This window comes from Ranitomeya variabilis, chromosome 3 (assembly GCF_051348905.1).
Source record: "Ranitomeya variabilis isolate aRanVar5 chromosome 3, aRanVar5.hap1, whole genome shotgun sequence".
Lineage (NCBI taxonomy): Eukaryota > Metazoa > Chordata > Amphibia > Anura > Dendrobatidae > Ranitomeya > Ranitomeya variabilis.
Genome location: NC_135234.1, coordinates 774,967,211 through 774,988,796, shown reverse-complemented (window position 1 = coordinate 774,988,796; position 21,586 = coordinate 774,967,211). Strand labels below are relative to the sequence as shown.

Sequence of the window (21,586 nt, the reverse complement as noted above, 5' to 3'; positions counted from 1 at the left end):
TACAATTGTGTCACGTCTTCCCCTGCCCACGCTGATACATTGTAACAAACAGGCCAGCACAATGATGACAAGGTGAGATTTGGATGGCTTTCGCTTTTCTCGGATATTGATTGCTCGGGGCCGAGTCCCCTCCGGCAGTCTGAGGGTTAAGGCCCATAAAGTGGCCGGGATATAAGGGCCATTGATCAGAGGACGGGCGGCCGCTCTCTGCCGTGGCCCCGGCTGACAAGACTGATCGCTGAGCAGCGAGCGCTGGCGTTAACGTGTCCCCGGCCGCCGGCTGATGACAGCCCAGAGGCCGCACATCTATTCTCCTCCTCGGGATCAATCGATGCGACGCTCCAATATTAGCTTAATCCCCCTGTTAATGGTCCGGACCACATGACTAATTGCAGCAATAATTGATAGGACTTGACCATGAGGAGGAAAAGGGGGGTGTTCATCGATTCGCCTGGCGCACAACCAGCAGCGATCGGATATTACACCTTCATAAATAACACGTGCCATCGGAGCGGGAGAGGTGGCTGCCGGCCCCCCCGACACTGCACGTCACCAGCCTCAGTGCCCCCAGAGGGGTCATCGCTAGACCTGATATCTGCCCACACGCTGCATTAATAAAAGCTTTGCTTTCTCTTACTCATCTCCCCATGTGTCAGTCTTCACAGCACATCTGGCATTATATTCAGGAACCAGGAAGCCCAGGATGAACAGAGGCGCCAGGACGAGATTCTGAAGGTGTGGCTTATTACGCTTACTACTATAGGGCAGAAAATACCAGCAATGAACTGATTGGCTGATAGTGGCCACGCCCCTCTGCTCTGCAGACTAGTGAACAGATTCTGAGCATCCCTTTAACTCCCAGTCTAGGTGCTGGATTATCAGATGGTCATACAAGACCCAATACCTATCACTGATCTGCAACGGGAACCCCGACAATCCGGCATTTGACAAAAATGGTCCCCACCAGGATAAGAGGGGTCTTCTAGGACTCCACGGAGGGTCCCATGGGGTAGTGACACTGATGGATATAGCCGCCTTCACAGTGGTTGTCACCCAGCTCTCCCAGATGACACCGGGAAAGCTGGGTGACCGCTCCTGCACCTGTCTGATAATCTGGACGTCCGATCTCCAGGTCATCCATCCCCCACATAAATAAGGGCACTGAGCCGTCCGGATGATGCCGGATTAATGGACTTTTACTACATATAGATGGTTTCCAATGACTGCAGTGATGGTAGGACGTCAGTCTGTAAATTGGGGATGGGCATGAAGACAATGGCCGCCTGTGCTGGGGCCGCGGGGGTTAATTGGCGGAGGATCAGGAGGCCCATTGTGCTCCTGCTGAAGGGTCTACAACCTTAAGACCCCTTAATAGAGCGGGCAATTAGTCACCACCCACAGAGCGGGCAGTGTTATGGATGACGGGCACCTGGCCGGCACCGCGGGCGGCGAGGCATTAGCCGCGGCATCCTAGAATATTTGATAAATGAGGCGCCGCTCGGTGCCTCCGCCAGAGAAGGTCACTCATTGGGGAAATATGTTTCTGTCGCTGCTATTGAAAAAAGTTTATGTTGGTGACAGCCCCGCATTACTCAGGTTTTATTAACTCCGGCCTCCTCGCTATTTGTCTTTACGACTCGTGGCTTCCGGGGTCCCTGTCAATCGCCGGTGAGGGTCCCGCACCGCCCAGGCCCTCAGCTGCTCACCGCCCGGACGTCAGTGTCAGCAGGGGTGGTAAAGAGACCCTTAAATTCCTAATAAACACCAAAAGCGGTTTTATCTGTGCCGGGGAAAGCTGGGTGACAACCAATATGGCCGCCATTAAACCTCCGTCGTGTTCCCAACTGAGCTAGTAGATCTGCACTCCGATGACCCCGCTACCAGGAGGGTTTAATGGAGGGACGCCGACTTCACACAGCTGAATATACAGCCTGCCAGCCCCTAGAACGCTGCTCATCCTGAGCCCCCTGCTTCACTGACTGCAGCCAAGACAGGCACAACGTGGTGCGTGGTCAGTGCACGGTCCCTGGAAAGTTGGGCGACGACCCCTCCAGTCGATGACCCTCAACATCTGGTACAGAGAACATGAGACGTCTTCACAGACGTCCTGGAATCCAGGTTAACCAGTCCCGGCAGCGGGCACCGCGCCATCTGTAGGTCTAGACACCTGGGGGGCTTGTGTATGGTCACAGGTGAAATGGAGCCGAGAAGAGGGAGGTAAACAGCCCCCGGACCACCATCTGCACCACCTCTGTGCATCGCCGCACACGGCCGGCAGCAGGCTGGCGCTGACTGGGTTAATGTGCGGAGGTGCCGGCCATGCACTGGCCACAAGTCCAGCAAAGGTCACGCCAGTGAATGAGAGGACAGCGCCCCGGGCTCCATCAGGTCCGCCGCCTGTTTAAGTGGCCGGATAATGGCTGATGCCTGGAGGGCGAGGAGGGCCCCAGACGGGCAGGTGGAGAGGAAGTGGAGGACAAAAGGTGGAGGCTCAGCCGAGAAACACCTTCCCTCCTGCCACCGCCGGACACATAGTCTGGCCCTGTCCTATGAAGGCGGCATACGGGGGAGAGGGAGACGACGGGGCCCACGGGGGAGAGGGAGACGACGGGGCCCACGGGGGAGAGGGAGACGACGGGGCCCACGGGGGAGAGGGAGACGACGGGGCCCACGGGGGAGAGGGAGACGACGGGGCCCACGGGGAGCAGCAGACCTGGTACAATAGCTGTAGCACATGGCACATATCTCTCTGTATACCCTATATACAGTGCCTTGCGAAAGTATTCGACTCCCTGGAACTTTTCAACCTTTTCCCACATATCATGCTTCAAACATAAAGATACCAAATGTAAATTTTTGGTGAAGAATCAGCAACAAGTGGAACACAATTGTGAAGTTGAGCAAAATTTATTGGTTATTTTAAATTTTTGTGGAAATTCAAAAACTGAAAAGTGGGGCGTGCAATATTATTCGGCCCCTTTACTTTCAGTCCAGAAGTTCATTGTGGATCTCTGAATGATCCAAATGTTGTCCTAAATGCCTAATGATGATAAATAGAATCCACCTGTGTGTAATCAAGTCTCCGTATAAATGCACCTGCTCTGTGATAGTCTCAGGGTTCTGTGTGAAGCACAGAGAGCATCATGAAGACCAAGGAACACAACAGGCAGGTCCGTGATACTGTTGTGGAGAAGTTTAAAGCCGGATTTGGATACAAAATGATTTCCAAAACTTTAAACATCCCAAGGTGCACTGTGCAAGTGATCATATTGAAATGGAAGAAGCATCATACCACTGCAAATCTACCAAGACCCGGCCGTCCCTCTAAACTGTCATCTCAAACAAGGAGAAGACTGATCAGAGATGCAGCCAAGAGGCCCATGATCACTCTGGATGAACTGCAGAGGTCTACAGCTGAGGTGGGACAGTCTGTCCATAGGACAACAATCAGTCGTACACTGCACAAATCTGGCCTTTATGGAAGAGTGGCAAGAAGAAAGCCATTTCTCAAAGATATCCATAAAAAGTGTCATTTAAAGTTTGCAACAAGCCACCTGGGATGAAACCAAAATCAAACTTTTTGGCAACAATGCCAAACGATATGTTTGGCGTAAAGGCAACACAGCTCATCACCCTGAACACACCATCCCCACTGTCAAACATGGTGGTGGCAGCATCATGGTTTGGGCCTGCTTTTCTTCAGCAGGGACAGGGAAGATGGTTAAAATTGAGGGGAAGATGGATGGAGCCAAAAACGGGACCATTCTTGAAGAAAACCTGTTGGAGTCTGCAAAAGACCTGAGACTGGGACGGAGATTTGTCTTCCAACAAGACAATGATCCCAAACATAAAGCAAAATCTACAATGGAATGGTTCACAAATAAACGTATCCAGGTGTTAGAATGGCCAAGTCAGAGTCCAGACCTCAATCCAATGGAGAATCTGTGGAAAGAGCTGAAAACTGCTGTTCACAAACGATCTCCATCAAACCTCACTGAGCTCGAGCTGTTTGCCAAGGAAGAATGGGCGAGAATTTCAGTCTCTCCATGTACAAAACTGATAGAGACAAACCCCAAGTGACTTGTAATCACAGCAAAAGGTGGCGCAACAAAGTATTAAGTTACAGGGGCCGAATAATATTGCACGCCCCACTTTTCAGTTTTTGAATTTCCACAAAAATTTAATATAACCAATAAATTTAGCTCAACTTCACAATTGTGTTCCACTTGTTGTTGATTCTTCACCAAAAATTTACATTTGGAATCTTTATGTTTGAAGCATGATGTGTGGGAAAAGGTTGAAAAGTTCCAGGGGGCCGAATACTTTCGCAAGGCACCGTATATATCTAGCACTCACCTGCCTCCAGCAGAGCCCGGACCGTCCCATAGTCATCCATCAGGACAGAGTAGTGCAGCGCGGTGCAGCCCCGAAAGCTGGTGCGGTTATTCAACCGGTTACTGAACTCGTCCTCCCGCGTCACCAGAACTACAAGGAAAGAAGAAAGAGGTCATCACCACCATCCTCCTCACTACCACCACCTCCATCGTCCTCCCCACCACCTCCATCCTCACCACCAACATCGTCCTCACCACCACCTCCATTGTCCTCACCTCCACCGTCCTCATCACCACCTGCATTCTCCTCACCATCATCATCATCGTCCTCACCGCCACCTCCACCACCATCGTCCTTACCACCACCTCCATCGTCCTCACCACCTCCATCCTCCTCACCACCACCATCGTCCTCACCACCTGCATTCTCCTCACCATCGTCCTTACCACCACCTCCATCGTCCTCACCACCTCCATCGTCCTTACCACCACCACTGTCCTTACCACAACCACTTCCATCCTCTTCACCACCGCCACCACCATCGTCCTCACCACCACCTCCATCGTCCTTACCACCACCATTGTCCTTACCACAACCACTTCCATCCTCCTCACCACCTCCACCATCGTCCTCACCACCACCTCCATTATTCCACCATAGTAGAGGTCTTCCTAGCGTAGACATGTACAGAGGACGGATCTGTACCAACAAATGATTCAATTCAATGACTGGAAGCAGAGATCCTGCCTGGCAGGACGCCCACATGATCCATTCACCTACACCTCTCTCGTGATGGAACGATCCGAGGATGGCGACACGGATATGAACATTACCCACTGATTAGACTGGAAGAATCCATTATTCTTCTGCTCGGGGGTGTTTGCCCTCTCAACCTTTCACCCCAGCAGGTCAAATACCCAGGGATCGCAGGAAACCGAGAAATCAAATAAAGCGAGAAACGAGGCAAAGATCCCGAGCACCGGAGGAGGATAGCACTATACAGAGCCTGAAATATCTGTATACAATGGGAACAACGAAAACTGACCAGCACAGAAGAGGAACACACTCCAACAGACGGCTGATAACAGAGAGCAATATATTATGGTCCTACAGTCTCCCCCCAGTAATGGCTGATAACAGGGAGTAATAGATCGTAGTCTATGGTCCTACAGTCTCCTCCCCAGTAATGGCTGATACCAGGGAGTAATAGCTTGTAGTCTCCTCCCCAGTAATGGCTGATAACAGGGAGTAATAGCTTGTAGTCTCCTCCCCAGTAATGGCTGATAACAGGGAGTAATAGCTTGTAGTCTCCTCCCCAGTAATGGCTGATAACAGGGAGTAATAGCTTGTAGTCTCCTGTCCTACAGTCTCCTCCCCAGAAATGGCTGATACCAGGGAGTAATAGCTTGTAATCTCCTCCCCAGTAATGGCTGATAACAGGGAGTAATAGATGGTCGGTGGTCCAGCTTCTCGGCGGCTGCAGGTGCACAGCTAGGACAGATGCAGCCCCAGGGGGGCGCTCTCAGAGGATGATGTGACTATTGATTACAGGGGTGGATAATCAGCAGCTGCACTCAGATTTCTGCTCCGCAGGCTCCGATCAATGATAACTCCTCCACCTGCCGGGGCGTCTGCAGGACACGGTGGATCTCCCCCTACAGAGAGTCGCCCCCTGCTGGCCAGATGTTATATGGATTATTTTTCATTTTCTAGAAGAGTTGGGTTATTAATATGGAAACAATGTGGGCTCAGCACCCAACTTCTCCAGAAGCCAGAACGTCAAATCTGCCCGGTGAGGCAGTAATGGGGACGGAGAAGATAAATAACGAGGCACTTTTACCATTCAGGATACTTGGAAAGTTGAGTGACTGGCTGTGTTGGAGCTATACTGAGCACTTCAGGACCCAGTAGACATCCAGCTTTCCCATAATGGAAAATCAGTGACCATACAGGATTCTGGGAAAGCTGGGTGATGGCATGCTAGTGTATTAATGGGTAATACGACTCCACCCAGCTTTCCCAGACACCAGAACATAACACTGATAAACCAAGGCTACGAGAGAAAAAATAAACCTCAGCAAATGAAGGATGTAGGCCCTTGGGAAAGCTGGGTGTGCGGTCAGTGCGGGGCTCGACAGCTACTGATCGCTTATTACATGTCGGCACTTTGATCATTCAGGGCATTGGGAAAGCTGGATGACCGCTCCTGACAAGTGACCGCTCACTCAGCTTTCCCAGGGACAGAGGGAGAGAAATGTTTTTTGGTAATAATCCCTGGTCTTAAAGGGCCGCACACATCGATTTTATCCAATTCGATAAAATGAGAAGAAACAATCACACGAGTGCCTCTGTATATGGGATGGAAAACTTCACCCGGGGTGGGGGCCCCGCAGAGGGTTAACGGGCCCCCGGTGCCGGCTGAGCCGCGTGTCAGGGAAGATGAATCTGAGACACTAGGCAGGAGAGCGGTAAAGAGATTAAAGTCTTATTATTACGGGGCGTCTGCTCCCCTCCCCCGCCCTCCGCCATGACAGCTCAGTCATCATCTGTGAGAAATACCGGAGCGGGGCATTATGATGGCAAACTCGATAAAGCGTCAGGGGGCCGCGCCGCCCATCCATCACCGCTCGCTGCCGGCCGCCGCCGCGCAAATCTCTGCAATATATTTCTGGAGATGCCGCAGTTTACAGGCGTCTATGAAACAGAAATATGTACAGATGGCGGCGGGCGGGGGAGGGGCGGCAAACGGGCACAACGGGAAAAAGGCGAAACGGCGCAAGAGCTGACAGTCATATCCCAAAACCCCCGAATACACAGAGCGAGGCCGGGACGGAGCGGGGGCCGCTGGGTCTGAGGGGTCTCTGTACACCACGACACAATGTAACAACGTGTAAACAGTCTGTCACCACGCCCACTGGACTCCACAGAGGACTCCTCTCATATCCCCCTGTACTGTAATAAGATGTGATATCACCGCTCCTCTTATATCCCCCTGTACTGTAATAAGATGTGATATCACCGCTCCTCTTATATCCCCCTGTACTGTAATAAGATGTGATATCACCGCTCCTCTTATATCCCCTGTACTGTAATAAGATGTGATATCACCGCTCCTCTTATATCCCCTGTACTGTAATAAGATGTGATATCACCGCTCCTCTTATACCCCCTGTACTGTAAAAAGATGTGATATCACCGCTCCTCTTATATCCCCCTGTACTGTAATAAGATGTGATATCACCGCTCCTCTTATATCCCCCTGTACTGTAATAAGATGTGATCACCGCTCCTCTTATATCACCCTGTACTGTAATAAGATGTGATCACCGCTCCTCTTATATCCCCCTGTACTGTAATAAGATGTGGTATCACCGCTCCTCTTATATCGCCCTGTACTGTAATAAGATGTGATATCACCGCTCCTCTTATATCATCCTGTACTGTAATAAGATGTGATATCACCGCTCCTGTTATATCCCCTGTACTGTGATAAGATGTGATATCACCGCTCCTCTTATATCCCCCTGTACTGTAATAAGATGTGATATCACCGCTCCTCTTATATCATCCTGTACTGTAATAAGATGTGATATCACCACTCCTCTTATATCACCCTGTACTGTAATAAGATGTGATATCACCGCTCCTCTTATATCCCGTACTGTAATAAGATGTGATATCACCGCTCCTCTTATATCATCCTGTACTGTAATAAGATGTGATATCACCGCTCCTCTTATATCCCCCTGTACTGTAATAAGATGTGATATCACCGCTCCTCTTATATCCCTGTACTGTAATGAGATGTGATATCACCGCTCCTCTTATATCACCCTGTACTGTAATAAGATGTGATATCACCGCTCCTCTTATATCACCCTGTACTGTAATAAGATGTGATATCACCGCTCCTCTTATATCCCCCTGTACTGTAATAAGATGTGATATCACCGCTCCTCTTATATCCCCTGTACTGTAATGAGATGTGATATCACCGCTCCTCTTATATCCCCTGTACTGTAATAAGATGTGATATCACCGCTCCTCTTATATCCCCCTGTACTGTAATAAGATGTGATATCACCGCTCCTCTTATATCCCCCTGTACTGTAATAAGATGTGATATCACCGCTCCTCTTATATCCCCCTGTACTGTAATAAGATGTGATATCACCGCTCCTCTTATATCCCCTGTACTGTAATAAGATGTGATAACACCCCTCCTCTTATATCCCCCTGTACTGTAATAAGATGTGATATCACTGTTCCTCTTATATCCCCCTGTACTGTAATAAGATGAGATATCACCGCTCCTCTTATATCCCCCTGTACTGTAATAAGATGTGATATCACCCCTCCTCTTATATCCCCCTGTACTGTAATAAGATGTGATATCACCGCTCCTCTTATATCCCCTGTACTGTAATAAGATGTGATATCACCCCTCCTCTTATATCACCCTGTACTGTAATAAGATGTGATATCACCGCTCCTCTTATATCCCCCTGTACTGTAATAAGATGTGATATCACCGCTCCTCTTATATCCCCTGTACTGTAATGAGATGTGATATCACCGCTCCTCTTATATCCCCTGTACTGTAATAAGATGTGATATCACCGCTCCTCTTATATCCCCCTGTACTGTAATAAGATGTGATATCACCGCTCCTCTTATATCCCCCTGTACTGTAATAAGATGTGATATCACCGCTCCTCTTATATCCCCCTGTACTGTAATAAGATGTGATATCACCGCTCCTCTTATATCCCCTGTACTGTAATAAGATGTGATATCACCCCTCCTCTTATATCCCCCTGTACTGTAATAAGATGTGATATCACTGTTCCTCTTATATCCCCCTGTACTGTAATAAGATGAGATATCACCGCTCCTCTTATATCCCCCTGTACTGTAATAAGATGTGATATCACCCCTCCTCTTATATCCCCCTGTACTGTAATAAGATGTGATATCACTGCTCCTCTTATATCCCCTGTACTGTAATAAGATGTGATATCACCCCTCCTCTTATATCCCCCTGTACTGTAATAAGATGTGATATCACTGCTCCTCTTATATCCCCTGTACTGTAATAAGATGATATCACCGCTCCTCTTATATCCCCCTGTACTGTAATAAGATGTGATATCACCGCTCCTCTTATATCCCCCTGTACTGTAATAAGATGTGATATCACCACTCCTCTTATATCCCCTGTACTGTAATAAGATGATATCACCGCTCCTCTTATATCCCCCTGTACTGTAATAAGATGTGATATCACCCCTCCTCTTATATCCCCCTGTACTGTAATAAGATGTGATATCACTGCTCCTCTTATATCCCCTGTACTGTAATAAGATGATATCACCGCTCCTCTTATATCCCCCTGTACTGTAATAAGATGTGATATCACCGCTCCTCTTATATCCCCCTGTACTGTAATAAGATGTGATATCACCACTCCTCTTATATCCCCTGTACTGTAATAAGATGATATCACCGCTCCTCTTATATCCCCCTGTACTGTAATAAGATGTGATATCACCGCTCCTCTTATATCCCCCTGTACTGTAATAAGATGTGATATCACCGCTCCTCTTATATCCCTGTACTGTAATGAGATGTGATATCACCGCTCCTCTTATATCCCCCTGTACTGTAATAAGATGTGATATCACCGCTCCTCTTATATCTCCCTGTACTGTAATAAGATGTGATATCACCGCTCCTCTTATATCCCTGTACTGTAATGAGATGAGATATCACCGCTCCTCTTATATCCCCCTGTACTGTAATAAGATGTGATATCACCGCTCCTCTTATATCCCCCTGTACTGTAATAAGATGTGATATCACCGCTCCTCTTATATCCCCCTGTACTGTAATGAGATGTGATATCACCGCTCCTCTTATATCCCCTGTACTGTAATGAGATGTGATATCACCGCTCCTCTTATATCCCCTGTACTGTAATAAGATGTGATATCACCGCTCCTCTTATATCCCCCTGTACTGTAATAAGATGTGATATCACCGCTCCTCTTATATCCCCCTGTACTGTAATAAGATGTGATATCACCGCTCCTCTTATATCTCCCTGTACTGTAATAAGATGTGATATCACCGCTCCTCTTATATCCCCCTGTACTGTAATAAGATGTGATATCACTGGGTCTGGGCAGATTTAGAAATGTACGTGCAGCTTTGGCTGTGACTGGAGTACTGCGCTCTCTCTCGGGGTGCTATAGACCCTCCATCATACACCCCAGTCTCACCTTGCAGTGAGTGCAGATCTTTCTCCTTTGCCACCTCGTAAACGCTGGAGAAGTCATCTCCCAGGTTGGGGTCGGCTCCGGCACAAAGTAACGACTTCACCACACTGAAAAGAGAGAAGAGGAGCGTGAGAGCGAACCCAAGAGCTGACACTCCGCGGACATACCCTGCCGCACTGCATTGTGGGGCAAGTATTACCTGTGATTAACCATAAGCTACAGTGAACTCCAGTCACATCCAGAGCTGCAGTCACTATTCTGCTGTTACATCTTGTGTTACAGCAGAATAGTGAGTGCAGCTCTGGAGGTGACTGGAGGATCAAACATGATGTAACAGCAGAATAGTGAGTGCAGCTCTGGAGGTGACTGGAGGATAATAGATGATATTACAGCGATACATGATCAGGTTTCCTTATAATCCGTGTTTATCAGTGCAGTTTGCACCGTTGGACACTGAGGGTCCAGTAATCCGGATCTGGGGGGCCATTCGCTATATAGAGGGTATATAGTGAGGTTTACCTCGCGGGGGGCACGACTTGCCGCACTTCACTATTGATCCCGCCATACATTCATGGTCACACACATTCATGGTGGGTCGATAGTGGTGAGGGTCCACGTGTGGCAGCGCTGGTGCCGGGCAGCTGGGACCACTCATCCGGGATGTCTCTACAGAGGGACAGTGGGGTGTGACGTGCGGCACCGATGTCCTCCTCTAATTACCCCCACCAGGGAGCAGAGGCTCAGCCGGGGGAGGGGCTGCTGTGCCCCCTGCAGTAATAACCTCTGCACAACACTCAGGGTCCTTTAATTTGTCATCTGATAATCCGGCACTGACCAGTCACAGAATGTGGAACTGACGCAAGGCAGTCCCTCAGATTAACGTCATCACGGCAGCTAACGACCGGCCGCTGCGTCACCGGACACCGGGGCCTCATGGACGGGCCAGCATCACAAAGGACAGGCGGCGCAGGAGCGACACAGACGGAGTAAAGGAATGACATCCGATAATCCGGCATCAGCACCCGGTAATATCAGATTAAAGTGCAGAGAACAAGAATGTAGAATAAAATCTCACAGATAAACACAACAACAGCGATTCCGATGATCGGCTGCGGGACAAGACAGAGCCGACGATAGATCCGCAGGGTCCGGCCGCCAGCACCCATCACTGAGATCAGCGGGGTCCGGCCGCCAGCACCCATCACTGAGATCAGCGGGGTCCGGCCGCCAGCACCCATCACTGAGATCAGCGGGGTCCGGCCGCCAGCACCCATCACTGAGATCAGCGGCGTCCGGCCGCCAGCACCCATCACTGAGATCAGCGGGGTCCGGCCGCCAGCACCCATCACTGAGATCAGCGGGGTCCGGCCGCCAGCACCCATCACTGAGATCAGCGGGGTCCGGCCGCCAGCACCCATCACTGAGATCAGCGGCGTCCGGCCACCAGCACCCATCACTGAGATCAGCGGGGTCCGGCCGCCAGCACCCATCACTGAGATCAGCGGGGTCCGGCCGCCAGCACCCATCACTGAGATCAGCGGGGTCCGGCCGCCAGCACCCATCACTGAGATCAGCGGGGTCCGGCCGCCAGCACCCATCACTGAGATCAGCGGCGTCCGGCCGCCAGCACCCATCACTGAGATCAGCGGCGTCCGGCCGCCAGCACCCATCACTGAGATCAGCGGGGTCCGGCCGCCAGCACCCATCACTGAGATCAGCGGGGTCCGGCCGCCAGCACCCATCACTGAGATCAGCGGCGTCCGGCCGCCAGCACCCATCACTGAGATCAGCGGGGTCCGGCCGCCAGCACCCATCACTGAGATCAGCGGCGTCCGGCCGCCAGCACCCATCACTGAGATCAGCGGCGTCCGGCCGCCAGCACCCATCACTGAGATCAGCGGCGTCCGGCCGCCAGCACCCATCACTGAGATCAGCGGGGTCCGGCCGCCAGCACCCATCACTGAGATCAGCGGGGTCCCGCCGCCAGCACCCATCACTGAGATCAGCGGGGTCCCGCCGCCAGCACCCATCACTGAGATCAGCGGGGTCCCGCCGCCAGCACCCATCACTGAGATCAGCGGGGTCCCGCCGCCAGCACCCATCACTGAGATCAGCGGGGTCCCGCCGCCAGCACCCATCACTGAGATCAGCGGGGTCCCGCCGCCAGCACCCATCACTGAGATCAGCGGGGTCCGGCCGCCAGCACCCATCACTGAGATCAGCGGCGTCCGGCCGCCAGCACCCATCACTGAGATCAGCGGGGTCCGGCCGCCAGCACCCATCACTGAGATCAGCGGGGTCCGGCCGCCAGCACCCATCACTGAGATCAGCGGGGTCCGGCCGCCAGCACCCATCACTGAGATCAGCGGCGTCCGGCCGCCAGCACCCATCACTGAGATCAGCGGCGTCCGGCCGCCAGCACCCATCACTGAGATCAGCGGCGTCCGGCCGCCAGCACCCATCACTGAGATCAGCGGCTTCCGGCCGCCAGCACCCATCACTGAGATCAGCGGGGTCCGGCCGCCAGCACCCATCACTGAGATCAGCGGGGTCCGGCCGCCAGCACCCATCACTGAGATCAGCGGGGTCCGGCTGCCAGCAGCCATCACTGAGATCAGCGGCGTCCACGCGGACTAATAATAACATATAAAACGTCTCCGGGGAGAAGACGAGCACCGAACGTGGAGACCCCGTGTACGAGGACTCCCCTCCACTCCCGTACATTATACACACCTTCATATACAGATATACAGTGCTCAGCAGAAATGAGTACACCCCTGCAGATGGCAGAAAACCTATCGCTTCCTTTCAGAATCCACATTGTCTGAGACATCGCACAACACAAATGTCGACCACCGCACCGACTGTAAACAAAATTTGATATTTTACACTAAAAACAATAAAAAAAAATCATAAATTCATTTAAGATCATGTTGCAAAAATGAGTACACCCTAATGAAACTCTCAGTAGTAAAGCTAAAGTTTAGATTAAAAAATTCTACATAAGAATTCACCTACAAGTCAGTATAATGCTTCATTATACCAGTGTCTAGGAAATGGGCGACTATAAGAGGGTGATACTTAAAAGAAAACCCTTGCCCATTTCATGATGTCGGTAACGGCACAACATGGAAGAGAAATGTCACAAGAACAAAACCAGAAAACCCCTTCCCATTTCATCTTGTCAACAATGGCACCACATGGAAGAGAAATGTCACAAGACCAAGAAAGGTGATGGCAACATGATCAGCGAAGCTTTAATCATGAGTTAGAATACTTAAAAATCATGAGGGTTGTACAAAATTCTAGATGTAGGGAGTGTTTGATGTGGGGATACTCATTTTTTTAATCAAATAATTAGACCAAGAGCCCGCTCACACGGCGAATGTTCTCTCATGTGAGAGAATCGGGCCGATTATCCTGATGAGACTTGTATAGAACGACGCCCAACACTGACCATCTACTGAAGAGAGGTCTATAGAGTCACCGTCCGGAAAACCTCAGAATGTTGGGAAGTGTCAGTGAGATATTGAGTAAAGTCTGACCTGTCAAAGGGGGTGTACTCATTTATGCCGAGTACTGTAATATATATATATATATATATATATATATATATATATATTTTATGTGCCTGGTTAATGTCTGTGCATTTATATAAGAAGGCGGATACTGATGACGGAGGTGACGGGCGGTCACCAGATACTGATGACGGAGGGGACAGGCGGTCACCAGATACTGATGACGGAGGGGACAGGCGGTCACCAGATACTGATGATGGAGGTGACGGGCGGTCACCACATACTGATGATGGAGGCGACGGTCGGTCACCACATACTGATGATGGAGGTGACGGTGCGGTCACCAGATACTGATGATGGAGGCGACGGTCGGTCACCAGATACTGATGACGGAGGGGACGGGCGGTCACCAGATACTGATGACGGAGGTGACGGGCGGTCACCAGATACTGATGATGGAGGTGACGGGCGGTCACCAGATACTGATGATAGAGGTGACGGGCGGTCACCACATACTGATGATGGAGGTGACGGGCAGTCACCACATACTGATGATGGAGGTGACGGGCGGTCACCAGATACTGATGATGGAGGTGACAGGCGGTCACCAGATACTGATGATGGAGGTGACGGGCGGTCACCAGATACTGATGATGGAGGTGACGGGCAGTCACCACATACTGATGATGGAGGTGACGGGCGGTCACCAGATACTGAGGGGATCTACATTTCACATTTTGATAATAATAATTCGCTATCATTTCTACGTGTGCAGCTTCGGACTCTGCAGCGCTTCTTTCACACCTGCCTAGCACTTTTGCACGGCGCTGTACATGGGGGACAGAGATCAGACGCGCCTCCAGCACTTCTCTTGCACTTGGGTTCTGCTCCGCCGGTCACCTGGAAGAGTCAATAGTGTCGGGGGCTCGGCGGCCATTGTCCGCACCTCTCAGTAACAGGATGAGCAGCAAGACATGAAAGCAGAACAAACAGGGAGCCAGGAAAGCCTCTTATGTGCCGACCTTGTGGGGCTCCTCCTGGCATTGAGCTTGTCATGGGCTCTTGTCAAAAACCGGCGCCACACACGAACTCATCGCACGGGTCGTGCCGCTCGAGAGCGGATATCCCGCCATTGTGCGCCCACCATAATCCTGTGTTGGTCCAAGTCATTTACGACCTTTTTGTCACTTATGAACTTGAAACATCAGAAGTTGCCGGAGCGGATCGTGCGGAGCGGCCGCAAATTGGATTTCTGTTCAGACGACTCATCGGATCGGGTCGGCAAACACTGGAGAGATGATCGCCCTGGGAACAGAGACAATGTGGGGGCGAGGGGGGACCTCACAAAGAAAGAGGGCGACAATACGAGCGACAGGAGAGCAGCGAGTCACACAGGCGCCATGTACAACGAAGAGAAAAGCGGGACATGTGCCAAGATGGACGCCGAAAGTGCCGCCACCGCCGGGTGTACGGGGAACCGCAGCCAGAGAGCCCGCAGACCTCCAGCCATTGTCTGAGCCACGTCCTGCATATCTGCAGCAACAACAACAACAAAAGGGGGTGACAAAAAACACAGGACAGGGGGCGACAAAAACAAAGAAGAGGGGGCAACAAAAAACACAGAAGAGGGGGCAACAAAACGCAAAGAAGAGGGGGCGAAAAAAAACACAGAAGAGGGGGCAACAAAACGCAAAGAAGAGGGGGCAACAAAACGCAAAGAAGAGGGGGCGACAACACACAGAAGAGGGGGCAACAAAACGCAGAAGAGGGGGCGACAAAAACAAAGAAGAGGGGGCGACAAAAACACAGAAGAGGGGGCGACAAAAACACAGAAGAGGGGGCGACCAAACACAGAAGAGGGGGCGACCAAACACAGAAGAGGGGGCGACAAAACACAGAAGAGGGGGCGACAAAACACAGAAGAGGGGGCGACAAAACACAGAAGAGGGGGCGACAAAACACAGAAGAGGGGGCGACAAAACACAGAAGAGGGGGCGACAAAACACAGAAGAGGGGGCGACAAAACACAGAAGAGGGGGCGACAAAACACAGAAGAGGGGGCGACAAAACACAGAAGAGGGGGCGACAAAACACAGAAGAGGGGGCGACAAAACACAGAAGAGGGGGCGACAAAACACAGAAGAGGGGGCGACAAAACACAGAAGAGGGGGCGACAAAACACAGAAGAGGGGGCGACAAAACACAGAAGAGGGGGCGACAAAACACAGAAGAGGGGGCGACAAAACACAGAAGAGGGGGCGACAAAACACAGAAGAGGGGGCGACAAAACACAGAAGAGGGGGCGACAAAACACAGAAGAGGGGGCGACAAAACACAGAAGAGGGGGCGACAAAACACAGAAGAGGGGGCGACAAAACACAGAAGAGGGGGCGACAAAACACAGAAGAGGGGGCGACAAAACACAGAAGAGGGGGCGACAAAACACAGAAGAGGGGGCGACAAAACACAGAAGAGGGGGCGACAAAACACAGAAGAGGGGGCGACAAAACACAGAAGAGGGGGCGACAAAACACAGAAGAGGGGGAAACAAAACGCAAAGAAGAGGGGGCGAAAAAAAGCAAAGAAGAGGGGGCGAAAAAAAACACAGGAGAGGGGGCGACAAAAACAAAGAAGAGGGGTCGCATCATGGGTGTGTCCGAGCAGACATCACCTATGACCCAGGTGGTGGTGGGGAATGCTGGGAGGTGTAGTTCAGCAGTGATGTCATTGTGAGAGGAAGTAGCCGACTTCTCCTGTTCAGGGGGGGGGAATTGTCTGCAGTAACTTTGAGGTGAACTGTCCTGGGGATAGTGCCCAGCTGCACGCCCGTAGCCGCCCAGCCTGTAACAACGCACCACCTGTAACCACCCTCCGCCCGTACCTGTGGTTCCTCCCGATGGCGGCCACCATCAGCGCCGTCCAGCCCAGCCTGTGTCTGCTGTTGGGGTCCACCTTCTCCCGCAGTAATCTACAAACAGAGGACAGGACACCATCATTATACTGGAGGTCTCGATGTCGCCCCTCCGACCTCCTGCCTCCGCCTTATTTTTCATTTGTGCAACATAGGAAGAATTTTGTTAAATAGAAACCATCAGTAAGCAGGCAGCGGCGGCGGCTGATCGGTCACAGGAGCGGAGTCCATTACCTTGTTCACCATTTTCCTGCCGCACAAATACAATGAATCTCCTTTATAAAGATGGCGGCGTGTACACATGACAAACACCAGCGGCGCTCACCTCTCCACATCGCTGACGTCACAGGTCCGCGCCGCCTCCACTAACTGCTCACCTGGGGAAGACAGAGAGGACACTCACAGGGGAGGGAGCACAATATTCTACTCCAGTCACCCCCAGAGCTGCAAGCACCAGGACACACGGGAACAGGACTGGGTGCACTACAACAACCAGCTGGGACCAGGAAACCAGTACAGGCACTGAGCCAGCAGGGGCAGCAGTGAGTGATGGGCCTGAGAGCCTACAGGAAGTCAGCAGCATTGTGAATGCAGCTCTGGAGGTGATCACTGCAAGAAGCAGCACGGAGCGCGGACTGCAGATCAGAGGAAGCTGGGGGGACAAGCAGGACGAGGGCGCCCCCCGCAGGGACCAGATCTACACCACAGGACGAGGGCGCTCCCCACAGGGACCAGATCTACACCGCAGGACGAGGGCGCCCCCCCACAGGGACCAGATCTACACCACAGGAAGAGGGCGCCCCCCACAGGGACCAGATCTACACCACAGGACGAGGGCGCTCCCCACAGGGACCAGATCTACACCACAGGAAGAGGGCGCCCCCCACAGAGACCAGATCTACACCACAGGAAGAGGGCGCCCCCCACAGGGGCCAGATCTACACCACAGGAAGAGGGCGCCCCCCACAGGGACCAGATCTACACCACAGGACGAGGGCGCCCCCCACAGGGACCAGATCTACACCACAGGACGAGGGCGCCCCCCACAGGGACCAGATCTACACCACAGGAAGAGGGCGCCCCCCACAGGGGCCAGATCTACACCACAGGAAGAGGGCGCCCCCCGCAGGGACCAGATCTACATCACAGGAAGAGGGCGCTCCCCCGCAGGGACCAGATCTACATCACAGGGAGAGGGCGCCCCCCCGCAGGGACCAGATCTACACCACAGGAAGAGGGCGCCCCCCACAGGGACCAGATCTACACCACAGGACGAGGGCGCCCCCCACAGGGACCAGATCTACACCACAGGACGAGGGCGCCCCCCACAGGGACCAGATCTACACCACAGGACGAGGGCGCCCCCCACAGAGACCAGATCTACACCACAGGAAGAGGGCGCCCCCCACAGAGACCAGATCTACACCACAGGAAGAGGGCGCCCCCCACAGGGACCAGATCTACACCACAGGACGAGGGCGCCCCCCACAGGGACCAGATCTACATCACAGGAAGAGGGCGCCCCCCACAGGGACCAGATCTACACCACAGGAAGAGGGCGCCCCCCACAGAGACCAGATCTACACCACAGGAAGAGGGCGCCCCCCACAGGGACCAGATCTACACCACAGGACGAGGGCGCCCCCTGCAGGGACCAGATCTACACCACAGGACGAGGGCGCCCCCCGCAGGGACCAGATCTACACCACAGGAAGAGGGCGCCCCCCACAGGGACCAGATCTACACCACAGGACGAGGGCGCCCCCCGCAGGGACCAGATCTACACCACAGGAAGAGGGCGCCCCCCACAGGGACCAGATCTACACCACAGGAAGAGGGCGCCCCCCACAGGACATCACGGGGATCAGATCTACACCACAGGACGAGGGCGCCCCCCACAGGGGCCAGATCTACACCACAGGATGAGGGCGCCCCCCACAGGGGCCAGATCTACACCACAGGATGAGGGCGCCCCCCACAGGGGCCAGATCTACACCACAGGACGAGGGCGCCCCCCGCAGGAATAAGATCTACACCGCAGAACGAGGGCGCCCCCCGCAGGGACCAGATCTACACCACAGGACGAGGGCACCCCCCACAGGGACCAGATCTACACCACAGGACGAGGGCGCCCCCTGCAGGACATCAGATCTACACCACAGGACGAGGGCGCCCCCCCCCCCGCAGGGACCAGATCTACACCACAGGACGAGGGCGCCCCCCGCAGGGACCAGATCTACACCACAGGACGAGGGCGCCCCCCACAGGGGCCAAATCTACACCACAGGAAGAGGGTGCCCCCCGCAGGACATCACAGGGGCCGGATCTACACCGCAGGACGAGGGCGCCCCCCGCAGGGACCAGATCTACACCACAGGATGAGGGCGCCCCCCACAGGGACCAGATCTACACCGCAGGACGAGGGCGCCCCCTGCAGGACATCAGATCTACACCGCAGGACGAGGGCGCCCCCCACAGGGACCAGATCTACACCGCAAGACGAGGGCGCCCCCCACAGGGACCAGATCTACACCGCAGGACGAGGGCGCCCCCTGCAGGACATCAGATCTACACCGCAGGACGAGGGCGCCCCCCGCAGGACATCAGATCTACACCGCAGGACGAGGGCGCCCCCCGCAGGAATAAGATCTACACCGCAGGACGAGGGCGCCCCCCGCAGGACATCAGATCTACACCGCAGGACGAGGGCGCCCCCCGCAGGACATCAGATCTACACCGCAGGACGGGGGCGCCCCCTGCAGGACATCAGATCTACACCCCAGAACAAGGACGCCCCCAGCAGGTCATCACAGGGATCAGATCTACACCACAGGAGGAGGGCGCCCCCCACAGGACATCAGATCTACACCGCAGGACGAGGGCGCTGTTGTGATCCTAGTGGTAGAGGATCTCTGAAGTTCCAGCTAAGTCCGCAAACACAAAATCTAGCTCATAGGGAGGTGGTAACTAGGCTGACTGAATATCTAATCCTAACACAACAACTAACAGTAGCCGGGGAACGTGCCTACGTTGATTCTAGACGTCTCGCACCAGCCGGAGAACTAACTAACCCTTTCAGAGAAAATAAGACCTCACTTGCCTCCAGAGAAGGGACCCCAAAAGGTATGATACAAGCCCCCAACAAATAATAACGGTGAGGTAAGAAGAAAAGACAAACGTAAGTATGAACTAGATTTAGCAAAGTGAGGCCCACTAATTAATAGCAGAAAATAGAAAGAGGACTTATACGGTCAGAAAAAACCCTACCAAAATATCCATGCTGAATATCCAAGAACCCCCGCACCGACTAACGGTGTGGGGGGAGAATATCAGCCCCCTAGAGCTTCCAGCAAAAATCAAGAATCACATTGTAACAAGCTGGAACAAAATAGCAGTAATGCGGATTAACAAAATAAGGAAGCAGGACTTCGCTTATCTTGCAAAAAGCAGGAGGCCAGGAGACAGGAGCCAAAAGACAGACTGATTACATCGATTCCAGGCACTAGACTGAATTTCCAGGAAGTCTAAATAGGAACACCCAAGGCCTAACGAACCAGGTGGGTACAAACCTGGAGAAAGGCAATCCAAGTGTAATACCGCTAGTGATCACAAGAGGGAGCCAAGAAATACAATTCATAACAGTACCCCCCCTTTAAGGAGGGGTCACCGAACCCTCACCACGACCACCAGGGCGATCAGGATGAGCCGCGTGAAAAGCACGAACCAAATCGGCCGCATGAACATCAGAGGCGACCACCCAGGAATTATCCTCCTGACCATAGCCCTTCCATTTGACCAGATACTGAAGCCTCCGTCTAGAGAGACGAGAATCCAAGATCTTCTCCACCACGTACTCCAACTCGCCCTCAACCAAGACCGGAGCAGGAGGGTCAACAGCAGGAACCACAGGCACAACGTACCGCCGCAACAAAGACCTATGAAACACATTGGATCTTCCGGTGTCGTTTGCCATTCACAAACGAAAAGAAACCGGATTAAGGATTTCCAAAATTTTATAAGGACCAATAAAGCGAGGCTTAAACTTAGGAGAGGAAACCTTAAGAGGGACAAACCGAGAAGACAACCAAACCAAATCCCCAACACGAAGTCGGGGACCCACACCGCGGCGGCGGTTGGCAAAACGCTGAGCCTTCTCCTGTGACAATTTCAAGTTGTCCACCACATGTCTCCAAATCCGCTGCAATCTATCCACCACGGAATCCACCCCAGGACAGTCAGAAGATTCAACATGACCAGAGGAAAAACGAGGATGAAAACCAGAGTTGCAGAAGAATGGCGAAACCAAAGTAGCGGAACTAGCCCGATTATTGAGGGCAAACTCAGCCAATGGCAAGAAGGTCACCCAATCATCCTGATCTGCAGAAAAAAAACATCTCAAATAAGCCTCCAGTGTCTGATTAGTTCGCTCCGTTTGGCCATTAGTCTGAGGATGAAAGGCAGATGAGAACGACAAATCAATGCCCATCTTAGCACAAAAAGAACGCCAGAACCTGGACACAAACTGGGATCCTCTGTCAGACACG

General features: G+C 52.6%; 1 protein-coding gene across 2 annotated transcripts in view; it reads right to left on the bottom strand.

Moving 5' to 3' along the window:
• CLPB (ClpB family mitochondrial disaggregase) overlaps positions 1–21,586 on the bottom strand; it is a 93,841-nt gene that overhangs the window by 41,799 nt on the left and 30,456 nt on the right. For both annotated transcript variants that reach the window (XM_077298860.1, XM_077298859.1), the window contains exons 2-5: positions 17,368–17,419; positions 17,013–17,099; positions 10,617–10,720; positions 4,357–4,485 (exon numbers count right to left, since the gene is read on the bottom strand). In XM_077298860.1, coding sequence (XP_077154975.1) covers positions 4,357–4,485; positions 10,617–10,720; positions 17,013–17,099; positions 17,368–17,419 — 372 coding nt within the window. The remainder of the gene's footprint in view (positions 1–4,356; positions 4,486–10,616; positions 10,721–17,012; positions 17,100–17,367; positions 17,420–21,586) is intronic.